The following is a 13374-nucleotide window of genomic DNA, read 5'->3' on the forward strand; positions in this document are numbered from 1 at the left end:
GAGTGGGCATATCTTGGCATGAGGGGCCATCCGGATGGGAGGGGGCATATCTTGGCATTGGTCCATAGGGAGTGGTGGGCATGGGGGCCATAGGTGGTGGGTGAGTGGGCATATCTTGGCATGGAGGGAATGACGAGGACCTTTTGAAGTTACCTTTCATGTGGACCATGGTTCACAACACCATTTGAGGTGCCATGAACCACAACTGAAAAGCTGGCCCAATTCCATGAAAATTGCGGAGGACTAGGACATGCCTATCCCCACAATGGAGCCAGCCAGATGAGGAACGCAGGGTGCAGGTTTCACAACCCGAACCAGCCCACACCCTTAAAAGACACTGTTAAAAATCGGAGACCCCAGGAATCGGGTTTCGGTATCCCGGAAAAGGACACGACCACCATTTTTAAAGGTCTGTGGAGTCTCTCTGACTCCTGTGAAAATGCAGCTCAATATCTCCTTCGCTGATTTGGTGTCCTTCTTTGGAAATACATGGCTGTGAAACACCTTGGAGCATTTCTCTGTTAATGGTGCTTTGAGTGAAAGTTGTTGCTATTGCCATAATTATCCTCAACTTATTTTATTGATGAATCACTGAGAATGTGAAGGAGCTGATTTTTTTCTGAAGTTAAGACTTTGAGTAAATGCTTTGTTCTTTAAAATTGCATTAATTGAGTTTCGCCACCTGTGTTTGCTTCCAGTCAAACTAGATGAGATCCTAGCAGCCACTCGATTCAGTAAAGGAGCGATGAATACGGTGATGGATTCTGGAACAGCGAAAGTGAAACAGCGGCCAACAGTCAAGCTTGCCATTGTAATGTTTGGTTTTAGTTCCTTTATTTTTTACAATGCTTCAGAGTCGGAACAAAATTTATTATTGTCAAAAAAAGGCCATCTGTGTCACCTCACCTGCAGCAATTGAGGTTGGCCTTAAAAAAACACGAGATGATTCATATTAAATTCCTGGTGCTAATTGTCTTTAGATTTTGCATAAATGAAAATGCGGGTGCAGTTGTTCTTGCAACAGAAGCTTGTCATCTAAAGATGTACTGCAGGACCTGTACAAATTAATTAGTTCCTTTGACTTTGCTGAAAGAGAGGTAAAATGTTTACACTGAACTGTCATCTCAATTTGGGATCCAGAGATGCTTGTCTCCAGTGCTTTGCGTTGTTCATATGAGCTGAACTATTTAATGTGCAAAAAAAAAAATCCGAACTTATTTTGGATGGTTTCCAGTGGTTGAACTGAAACAGTATCTGCTGCATCTGTCAGGCTAAATTTAAATATTTTTAATACAGACTTCACTGCTTTAAGATCAATTGGACCAGATTTTGCAGTAAAAATAACAGTCAAGTTAACAGCATTCACTATTATTTATGTGGAAATTGCACCACAACTTCCAGTGATTGCGCATGCAGTTAAATGCAGAAATCAAGAAGTTATTTTCTCCAAACATTGCACAGCAGTGATATTTTGCTGACTGACTCACCATTCAAATACTTTGAAAGGCTAAAAGTTGCTCTACTTAACTGACAGTTATGAACTACATTCGCCAAACAACCTAGCCTGCACTGAAAATTAATTTTTACAGATGTGGAGTTTCATTCCTTCAGATTTAATTTATTGTTGAAGAGGTAAATAAGATATAAAACACATTTTAAAATTTTGTTTATTTTATCTCTTTTGTAATCTCATCCTTTCTTCCTCTATCTCACTTTCCATACCTGATTTGACATTGAATTCAATATTCTAACTGACACTTAGTCTTAGACTCTGTGTTGCTCACTAATGGTTCTTTAATGTGTATTGCCTTGACCAATCACATCAATTGCTTGCCCTGTTTGCATCGGTCTCAGTTGCTCTGTAGAGGGTGTTACACTTTTTGGCTGTCTAATTTACAATAAGTTCCAGTGGGAAATCCCTATAGAAAGTCTGTGTGCAAGTGTAACAAACATCCAGCCCATTCAGTTGGATCTCATGGTAGTAAATGAGGTCTTGCAGAAAATATTTGGTTAATTGGAAAGTAAATTGCAATACAGTTTATTTTATATTATAAATTGTTCCTTTATGTGGCCCAAATGTATAAGAAAAATGAGTAGTGAAAAGTTCCTGAATGTACAAAGATGTCCAGAATAATGAAGGGTTTTGATAAATAAATAGGGAAAAACAATTTCTGTGAATTGATGAGTTGGTAATAAGTTAATCATGAAAAGATTGAAAGGGTTAAGGAAGCAGAATCCATAATAGGAAAGCGAATAAATATTTGAAAGATCAAAATTTAAGGCAAAAGCCTTCTGTTGAAGGGTTATTCGGACTCGAAACGTTAACTGTGCTCCTCTTCGTAGATGCTGCCAGACCTGCTGAGTTTTTCCAGGTATTTTTGTTTTTGTTCAAAATTTAAGGCAGTATGGGGACAGCCAAGGGACTAAGTTGATGGTCCTTTCAGAAAATGTGCACAGTGAAGTAAATGACAACCTTCTATACAGTCACCTCGACAAATATCATCACCTTCAACACCTCTTTGATCATTTTGTCTGTGACATCTTTTGATTATCTGCTCCTATCACTGCTTGCTTATCTCCACAATCACCACACCCTCAACTTCTCTCTCCCCCCGCCCCCCCACCTTAAACCAGCTTATATTTATCCCCTCTCCTGACTATGCTTCAGTTCTGCCGAAGGGCCGTGAAGGCTCGAAACGTTAACTGATTTCTTCTCCACCGATGCTGCCAGACCTGCTGAGTTTTTCCAGGTAATTCTGTTTTTGTTTTATACAGTCACCTCGTTGGACTGTGGAAAGGACTAAGGAACTTATCTGATTAATATGCGTATGTTTGCTACAAGCATAAACCCAATCAGATGGAATATGATCAAGAATAATAAGATAGAAAAAAATTCCAATGCATCATTTTCCATTTGCTTGATTTACCACTCTGATCTCGGTCATGTGATTATCCACAGAAAAACAGGAAAGAACAAATAACATCTCATTAAATGTGCCAGTGTAAACATAAACTGAGTATTCAGTGTTTAGGCATAAAACAGACGCCGCACATAAATGTGGAGGGAGCTTAAACAACCATTCGAGTTGCTTTTTCATTATTTATTCATCCACAGTGGTGGGATGAATTTTGTGTTCAGTGCTAAACATTTCTGCTTATCTCCCAATCTTCTGCTGTAAGCTTGGGAAACCCAAAAGAATTGTTGTTTATGCTACTTCTCTGCAGTTTCTGACGATCTCCCATTGAAAATTTGACAAGAGCTTAGGGAAACAGCTCAAATTCTACAGTATATCGTCCAACAGGCTTTCAGTTCAACCTCAAACTTTCATTGTTCAAAATGCGCTCACCCACTCAGCGGGAAATTCATGGGATCAGATTGGCTGGCCGCTCTTAATTTACATTAACTTCATGAATGACCACGATTTTCTAAACTTAAAAAATGGAAATACATTAAACAAAAATTAATTCCTCCTGTATTTCCATTCACCTTTTTAAACAATACTATGATTCACAGAGGTTGTTGAATGATAAGACATTTAAGAACTTCAGAGCAGTTTAACATGTCATATCTGTAAGAGCAGTTACTCAACTCATTTGTTTTTAATTTATGTATTCATTTTTATTTACAGCCCTTCCAGGAACGTCCAAAGTTTGCTGTGCCAACTCCAACTCTGCCAGACCGAGCATTGTTTTCCAAAATTCCAAGAACATCAGTAATTGCAGGTAAATGTTGGGTTGAAACATTTTAGCATTGCCGAAGAGTTGGCAGGGAACACATCCCCGACGACACCACCTGCCCCGCAGCCATTTCACACTCCACCGAGAATTAAAATTATTTGGAATAGGTTTTCAAAATGATGAGATTTTCATTTGATTCTGTCAAGCCGTTTAGACTAATCAAGGTTTTAAGAATGAGGAGATTTAATTTAAAATATTTAGAAATTGGAAGCAAAAGAGATGATTTTCCTGATGCTTGATCGTGTGCTCCCCATCCCCAGCCTGGCACAAAGACAATGTAAACTGGACTGAAAACCAGTTTTCTAGGTCTTTTATCTGATTGGTTGGCAGCTCTCTAGTCCCTGCCGTGCCAGAAGCTGCAGTGGACAGGATTGGGAATGCATGCAGTCCCTGGAGCCTAAGTCCGGGCATTCTAGGAAAAGGTCAATTTTGGAGGTATTAGGGTGGGGAGGGTAAGGGAACCCTTGGGGTTGAACAGTGGGGGATTGGAGTATCAGGGGAAAGGCCAGGGGCAAAGGGGGTGGGGGTGGGGGGGAGGGGGGAAGGTTGGGGAGGGAGGTCCAGCAGTTACCAGACTTTAAGGGGAGGGGAGGAGGGGGGTGCCAGAAGTTAGAAGGGCCTTTTTTGATGGAGGCAACCCCCTTTCCACGTCCCACCCGAGACCTAAACCTGATTATTTTTGGGCTTCCCCCATTCCCGGGAAATCTTCCTGCCAGCCGAAAAATTGAGGTTGGGCAGGAAACAGCCCTTAAGTATTCAATAATTGGCCACTTAAGGGCCTCAAATGGGACAAGGGCGGGTGGCTCGTTCCAGGCTTCCTAGGATAAAATTGCTGAGAGGTTGGGATGAGTGGGAACCCAGCAGGAAAGCCATTCATGCTATTTCACACTCACCCTCGCAGCTGGCACAGGAGTGTAAAATCCAGGCTCGGGTTTGTTTTTTTTCCTTTAGTCTTTACATTTTTTGACATCGTTTTTCATTTTGTCGTAGCTTGTCCCTTTGCAACTTCATTTTATTTTACTATAGCTTCCCAAAATTATCTCTTGGCCTCAACATTAGGGAGGGGAACAGTAGACTGGGAAGTTTCTCTACTTCTGGATCACTGTCCATGTGAAGTACTGTATTGAGGAAGGGCCTCAGTTATTGGCCTCAGTTTTGATGATGCTGCAGTCAAATGGACTGTTGATGCTTACTTCAAGCCTGGAAGATTAATAGTCACTTGGGGGAGGTAGTGGAAGGCAGCCTACAAAGGACAAACAAAGGTGAGATAACTGGCGGCAAAAGTATCCATTTTTATGTATATGGTGACTTGTTCTTTTGAGTAGAGTTCTGCAAAATACATGTGAACCCAGAGTTCTTGTATTTAAACTCTAGCAATGTCCTTTTTTACTTAAGATAAGGAACCTTCAATTGGCATTTGTGGCTTCAGTAAACACTGGGGGGAAAAGCCTATTGTCATTCCTATGTTGCACTAAGTTAAACATCACCATTATACATGGGGAACTAAGCGAGATATTTTAATCGGAGCACTTATTTTCACCACTTTTGTTTGTGTGGAACTAATCATGTAAGTTGATTTTTGAGATGCAAATAAATATAATTTAAAGTACCTATGATAACAAATAACCTCTTGCTCCATGAATACAGGTTTTGTCCAATTGAAAAATCTGACAGTTGTGTACAAAATAAAACAAGTGCTTAATATGAGTTTGTTTTTACTTAAAAGCATTGTAATAAAAAATCAAATAATCTGATTCTTCAGTTGTGGGGGTCAAGGACTTGCGCATTATGAAAGTGTACAATTCTGTTTAGTGACCCTAGCATAGGAACTACCTTGTGATCAATTTAGATGATTGGTTCCACACAAACAAAACAACTGATGAAAATAAATGCTCCAATTAAAATATCTTGCCTCGCTCCCCATGTACATGGTGATGTTTAACTTAACCACATTGTGGTTCCTGCAAGAGAGCAGTTTAGGGAAACCAACTTGATCACTGGTCTTGAGAATTTAAATTATTTGGAAGTAGGTTCTCAAAATGATGAACAAAAACAAAAATACCTGGAAAAACTCAGCAGGTCTGGCAGCATCTGTGGAGAGGAATACAGTTAATGTTTCGAGTCCGAATGACCCTTCAACAGAACTAAGTAAAAATAGAATAGAGGTGAAATATAAACTAGTATAAGGGAGGGGGGGGGGGGGGGGGGGGGTGGGACAAGTAGAGCTGGATAGAGGGCCAGTGATAGGTGGAGATAACCAAAAGATGTCACGGACAAAAGGACAAAGAGGTGTTGAAGGTGGTGATATTATCTGAGGAATGTGCTAATTAAGGGTAGAAAGGACAAGCAAGGTACAGATAGCCCTAATGGGGGTGGGGTGGGGTGAAGTAATCAAAAAAGGCTAAAAGGTAGAGATAAAACAATGGATGGAAATACATTTAAAAATAATGGAAGTAGGTGGGAAAAGAAAAATCTATATAAATTAAAGACAAAAGTGATAATGTTGCAAGATAAAAATGGGTGATGATGGGAGAAGTAAAGAAACAGAAGTTGGACTCGGGAGATCTAAATGGTTACAGCAGAATAGCTGATAGGATTAGATGAAGGAAGATGGGAGGAAGCTAATGTCTGTAATAGAGCATTTGGGCTGAATGGCCTATTTCTGCCCTGTTGATTATATGTAATAGTGGAGAAGGAGAGAAACGTGAAAAATATGGTAAAAAGGAGAAGAAACCTATGGACTGGGAATGTGGCAGAAGAAAGCCAAGTACTTAGAAGCAAAGTTGATAAAAATTTCCCATTCAGGACAAAATCAGGGAGCAGCATTAACACAGTCGTCATCAGTCTCCCAGAGAAAAGCGGTCAGGGAGGGGACCTCAGGAGGACTGGAACAAAGATTGTTCCAGATAACCTCTTGTTTCTTTATGATTTATTATCAAACTTATTACCCTGTTACCAAAGATGAATTTGAATAATTAGTATGTTTCAATTATATAGGCGGTGATGTAAAAGTCAGCAACAACAAACCTAATGTTGGAAACTATGGACCGAGTATCAACATGCCAGAGGATGACTGGATTCCGCCACCTCCAACAATGGCTCCACCACCACCTCCACCAATGGCTCCTCCACCACCTCCAACACAAAATACTTATCCAAATCCATGTATGACCCATTTGCCTTATGAAGTGGCTGTTCCACCACCTCCAAAGATGGCTCCGCCTCCACCACCACCTTTAAACATGGCATCGCAACAAAGACCTACTCCAAACTACCAGCTTCCTGAAACAACCTTTTCACCACCACCTCCAAATATGATTCCTCAATCGCCTCCAATAATAGCACCTCAAAAATTTCTTTCAAAGTTTGACCAGTTCACAAAAACATCTCCCCCATCCACTCCAAAAATACCACCTCCCCTCTTGCTTCCACCTAACGATTATTCTCTCCAATCTCCTCGACAAGATGGTGTTTCAAAATCTAATCAAATTAAACATCCTAAAAAATCACCACCACCCCCTCCGCAAAGGGATATGATGCAACATAATTTTCCTCCAAAACCTGAAAGGGATTCGCTGTCTTCTTTCAAATTCTTTCCTACTGCTTCACAAATATCAGTTTCAAACAATCAATCTTTGTATATGGCAGAATCTCCTGAAGTGATTTCACAGCCTTTGGTTGCGTCAACTTTCAATCCTAAAGCAACAGCAAAGCTTTTTGGATTTTCAGAACCAGTTAACAAATCAGAAAGCTCAATAGATTCTGACTGGCCAAATAAAAGCAAATCCATGATAGTCATGAAAGATGCTGACCAGTATCCAATAGACCAGACTGGTGGAATTAACCTCACTACTTCCACACACAAGAAGGCAGTGTTGAATGAAGGCACTGAACGTCCAAGTATGAGTAAGGTGCAAGAAGATTCCATTCCACGTAAGCCACAGAAGCCAGCTCGTAAGAACAACCTGCTCATGCAACAATCTAAATCAGTCCAAAATAATGGAATACATCCTATACACTCTGGTAGTTCCAGAGATCATTCTATCCAAGATGAAAAAGAAAAGAACTGGAGCAATAACATGGATCTTCGGCAAACCAGTTCAATGCAATTTCATGATTCAACCAACAATCAGAATTTCTCCAGTAGTTCACCTGTTTCAGCCACCGATTCAGAAATAGAATATGGGAAATACAGAGCAGGGGAAAAAACAAAATCCGCCAAGGCAAGGGATTTTGAAAATGCTATGTTTGATTTTCAGTGCTCTAAGCCAGTCGAGAAACCAGCCACAGCAGCTGCAGAGACTCCAGATTCTTTTCCAGAACAAACTCTCCCTTCCACAGAGCAGAATGCTAATTCACGTTCACCACTGGCTCTTCTCATGGCTGCGAAGCAGCGAGATTCTAGTAAAAACAAAGGACTTCACAAAGCTGGTTCAGAGACATCAAGCTTATCCTTGGGAGGTACTCGGTACATAAAGTCAACAAATTCACATACAATCCACATCACGCCAATAACTAATTACAAAGAACGTCCTTTGATACCACAGGTAGAAGATATTACAGCACAACACAAGCACGTCGATGGCTTACTCAGTTCTCTGAACAGCACTGAAAAAAGTCACGAATGGTCAAAACCTTCACTCCACTCAACATCACATAGAATTGCAGAGCCAGAAGACTCTCAAAAAGATGTTGACATGTCTTTACTTCTGATTCCACCTCCACCAAGTTTTAGTGATGAAGAGAATGAAGAGCCCTCATTTGGGCTTCTGCCACCTCCATTTGAATTTTCTAACCATGATGATAATAGAGATTATTCTCCACAGCCAGAAAGAATAGTAAATGATGAACCTGGGGTTGACAATCTATATTCTGCCAATTCAGACAAGAGAGGACTTTCTCTACACGGATCCACTCATGAAAGTGCTGACCATTTAACATCTAATCACTATAACAGCCTAATCAATACAAATTCTTATTCCATTAACAAGTTGCCATTAAACACTTTGTCGTCTCCTATCAAAACAACCTTTGATCAGCAAAAGCCTTCAATAGCAGAAAAGCCCACATTCCTGCATAGCACTGTGGTGAATGGAGGCTCTGCAAAATTTCACAATTCAAAGCAAGTTTCAGATTCACACAGTTATTCTTCCTATTTAATCTCTAAAGCATATGGAAAAAATGTACCCAAGATGGAACAGCAGCAGACAGAAACCATGCCATCAACAAACAAACTGGCAGTGAAGAATAAAGTTATCGATGAATTGCAGTCTAAGGTGCAAGCTTTAAGCACCAACCATTCTGATGTGGCATCTAAAAGGTGAGTTCAAATTTGTCCTGGAGTGGATAAAAGAATAACCCTTTTTAAGAACAAAGTTCAAGGAAGTCTACAGTTTATCTAAATCACTCAATTCTATTATTGTCTCTTTAGCTTTTTAATAATTGTTCAAGTCCTGCTACAGATGATGATTCACTGCAGTACTGAGGGAGTGCTGCATTTGGTTCGAGGCATCAAAACAAGGCTCTGCTTGTCCCCTCAGATGGATGTAAAAGCTCCCATGGCATTATGTCGAAGAAGAGCAGGGGAGTTATTCCCTGTGACCTGGCTAATATTTATCTCTCAAACAACATCACAAGAATATGTTATTTGGTCATTAGCCTATTGCTGTTTGTGGGAGCTTGCTGCCGTATTTTCTGCATGACAACAATGATTACATTTTGTTGGCAGAAAAGTGCATTGGGATGCCCTGTGGTTGTGAAAGGTGCTATTTAAATGTGAACCTTTTTAAGGACCAATTAGTTCATTTCCAATTATGTTAAAAAGAACATAGGAACAAAAGTAGGTCATTTAATCCCTTGAGCCTGCATTCAGTGACATCATGGCTGATCTGTGACTTAACCACCTTTCCCCAAATCCCTTAATACCTGTGGATAATAAAAACCTCAGATTTAAATTTAACAATTGATCCAGCATCAGTTGTTATTTGTAGCAGCATTCCAAACTTTAACCAGCCTTTTGTGTAGAAGTATTTCCTACTTGTAGTCCCAAAAATGTGTGGCACTAATCTATCGACAATGTCCCTGGTCCTAAATTATCTGCTCCCCTTAATATCTTGAAAACTTCGATCAAATTTCCCCTTAACTTTCTAAATTCCAGGAAATAAAACACTAATTTGTGTTATCTCTCCATGTAATTTAAGCCTCGGAGTCGAAATATTAATAGTCGTTTGATAGTACAGAGCTTGAGTGTTGCTGAAAGCTGTGACAGCCTTATGCTGACTCATTCCTCAGGGCAATGCCTTGACCAATCAGGGTCAAGCTGTCTGGTTTAAATTTCAAACAATGCTTGGCAGTTAACTGTCAGTCACCATCAATGCCACATGCCAACCGGTCAGCACTCTCTTCACATACAGTATAATCCGTTGTTGTCCCCTTATATTGGTATTCTTGCGAAGGTCCTGATGCGTGCAAAATTAAAAGCTTAGATATCCTCTTTTTTTCAGCCTTAGTGCAGATATTATTCTGGTAAACCTTCCATGCACTTGCTCTAAGGCCAATATATCCTCAGAGTGTGGTGCCCAGACCACTTGTAATACAACAGGGGCAGGATTTTACGTCGCACAGGTGGACGCATCCGACCCAACCAGGCGTAAAATCACACGCGATGACTTCGGGCGAGTGTCCCGATGTTATCGTGACCTTATGGTCGGCGGGCACACACAAGAGTCGGCAGCACGCCCGCCGACAACTAAGAGGCCAATAAAGGCCATTAAGCAGCTAATTAATTTGTATTTTTCGCTGCCCGCCCAACCATTTGGTTGGCGGGCGAGCAAATCGGCCAGACGGCCTTTGGATTTTTTATGAAACCTCGTCCGTGGACAGGATGAGGTTTCCAGCAGTAATTTAAAATAAAATTTTAAATATTAATTTAAACATGTCCCTTTTCATGTGACTGAGTCACGTGGGGATATGTTTCTCTCTCTCTCATTTTTAAAATGTTTTATTTTTGCGTCCGCAACTCTTCAGCTCCCTGAGGCAGCTCTGTGCCCTCGGGGAGCTTTCAGCGCGCGCTCCCCTGTGCATGCGCAGACTCCTGCACTCGCACTCCTCCCACCCCCACCCCAGCAGCATCAAGCTCCTCGGCGCGTGTTTCACGCTGGCTGACCTTCGCAAGAATACCAATATAAGGGGACAACAACGGATTATACTGTATGTGAAGAGAGTGCTGACCGGTTGGCATGTGGTGTTGATGGTGACTGACAGTTAACTGCCAAGCATTGTTTGAAATTTAAACCGGACAGCTTGACCCTGATTGATCAAGGCATTGCCCTGAGGAATGAGTCAGCGAATGGCTGTCACAGCTTTCAGCAACACTCAAGCTCTGTACTATCAAACGACTATTAATATTTCGACTCCGAGGCTTAAATTACATGGAGAGATAACACAAATTAGTGTTTTATTTCCTGGAATTTAGAAAGTTAAGGGGACATTTGATTTAAGTTTTCAAGATATTAAGGGGAGCAGATAATTTAGGACCAGGGACATTGTCGATAGATTAGTGCCACACATTTCGGGACTGCAAGTAGGAAATACTTCTACACAAAAGGCTGGTAAAAGTTTGGAATGCTGCATTAATTGGCCAGCCAGTGTGAAATCGTGGTTGGGGCCCGATCGCAGGCAGTGGTCTGTCCTGTGGCCGCTCCCGGGCCCACCCACGGGTGTCGTCTGATGAAAGGAAAATCCTGTCCCAGGTATGGTTTATTTAGCTGACTTCTACCCCTTATATTTTAGTCCTCTAGACATAAAGGCCAGCATTCCATTAGCGTTTTGATTATTTTCTGTGTATAACACTGTAGTCATAAATTAAAACATAACTGATAAATTAAAAGTTCTACCTTATGCCTGCAATGACGTGTGTTTTGGAAATGTTATCTAAAATGATCCAATGCTTTAAAAAGTTAAATTAATACAACTAGTAAATAAACTGAAATGTTTACTTCAAGTTCTTTGTGTCTCTGCATTGAGGACCAGTTACGAAAAGATCAGTATTCAACAAGAGCTGTTGAACTTCTGTCAGACTTGAATGCAGCAAAACAGAACTATCACTAGCCGCCAGTGAGATTGCTAGAAAGTGATCTGATCAGAACAGTCACAACTGCAACTAGTAATTGAGGTTGCTCAGAAACAACACACGGCAATTGTTATTTATAGCGGTAGAATATTGAGGTACTTTATCAATTGATGTGAGAGATCCTTAGTGACTTCTGGATATGAAAGGGAACAGTGAAGTTACTGAGCACAACGTTACCAGTAATTGATACATCTGATCATCTTGTGATAGTACTGAGCTTGAAATTATCTTATGGTTTTAAATTGTTACATTTGCAAATTAAAAGCTTTTATGAATCTTCCATTTTTTTCCAGCTCACAGAATGCACAAGTTTCACAATCTCACGGTAGGACCTTTACTATCCGGCCTGGCACGAAACAACCAATAACTGTGGTGTACCCTCCAACAGCTAAATGAAAATCTGCTCTTTTTAAACCAAAGCGTGGGTTTTGCCTAGTTAACGTCTGAAAATCTTCACACTGACTTTATTCACTTTCCAAGGACAACATTCCATCCAAATTTCACACAATTTATTTGAGCACATCAGCACTTGGTGTGCACGTACACTTTGTATTTGTGACACTTCTGAAGAGGCCTTTTGCCAGTAATAGGTAGCATGTTACAGCTTGTTTATATTGTATGTATCCTTATGTAAAACATATGCTTTTAACAGGTATGCTTTTTGGAAGTACCTTTGCGTGTTGTATAATACATAAACCCTTTAATTTACATAATCCTGTAGCACAGTTCCAGCACAGTATCTTTTAACATGCAGATTCAGTTGTTGATCTTATGCTGTAGCAATTGCAATCATGGGAGTATTAGGAATATTCATTTTTACATTACCGTGTACACATTTTATAAGCTCGTCTTAATCAAAAAATCAAATAAAGAATATCCTGTAAAAATAATTAATTATTTTTTAAATTGTGATTTATTTTCCCAATAGATGTGTTACCTCATATGATGTGTCTGATCCCTAGAGTATTTTATACTTTGTAAATGAAGTATTGATATTTATGGCATAAAATAATGGTCTATGTTTAAGCTGGCTTTATGAAATGATCCTTATATAACTAAATTTACCAGTACCATCTACTTATAATGTCTACATTGTATAAGTCTAAAAATCATAATGAAAATTTCTTTACCAAATGGGAGAGAGGGAAGGGAGAGCAGAAAGGATTGCCCTGTATCTAATCTGTACTTTGACTTGTATATTGAGTTTCACATGAAATGAAACATTTTTATTTAAGTGCTCTATTTTGGATAAAGATCAAAATGTAATCTAGAGTGAATTTAGGTAAGATTAATGTATTGTAGAAGTAGCCATGTACAATATTCATAACCTCTGCTGCATTTTTCCTTTCTGTAATACTTACACTAAAATCTATCATAAAGATGATTTTGTTTGGGTTTCTCAACAGGAAATCTGATGCTATGCTTCCAGAAATCAATAAATAACTTGTACAATCAATGTCATATGTCATTTTGATTCAGCACTAAATAAACTACTTTTAAATTCA

At 39.8% G+C, this 13374-nt stretch overlaps 1 protein-coding gene across 1 annotated transcript; it reads left to right on the forward strand.

Moving 5' to 3' along the window:
- Window positions 1-703: 703 nt before the first annotated feature.
- LOC144676563 (uncharacterized) lies at window positions 704-13374 on the forward strand. Its single transcript, XM_078536960.1, has 4 exons — window positions 704-811; window positions 3630-3723; window positions 6736-9058; window positions 12163-13374. Exons 1-4 carry the CDS (start codon window positions 746-748, stop codon window positions 12263-12265), a joined length of 2586 nt encoding a protein of 861 aa, XP_078393086.1. The 5' UTR covers window positions 704-745; the 3' UTR covers window positions 12266-13374.

Source organism: Cetorhinus maximus, unplaced genomic scaffold (assembly GCF_964194155.1).
Source record: "Cetorhinus maximus unplaced genomic scaffold, sCetMax3.hap1.1 HAP1_SCAFFOLD_1702, whole genome shotgun sequence".
Lineage (NCBI taxonomy): Eukaryota > Metazoa > Chordata > Chondrichthyes > Lamniformes > Cetorhinidae > Cetorhinus > Cetorhinus maximus.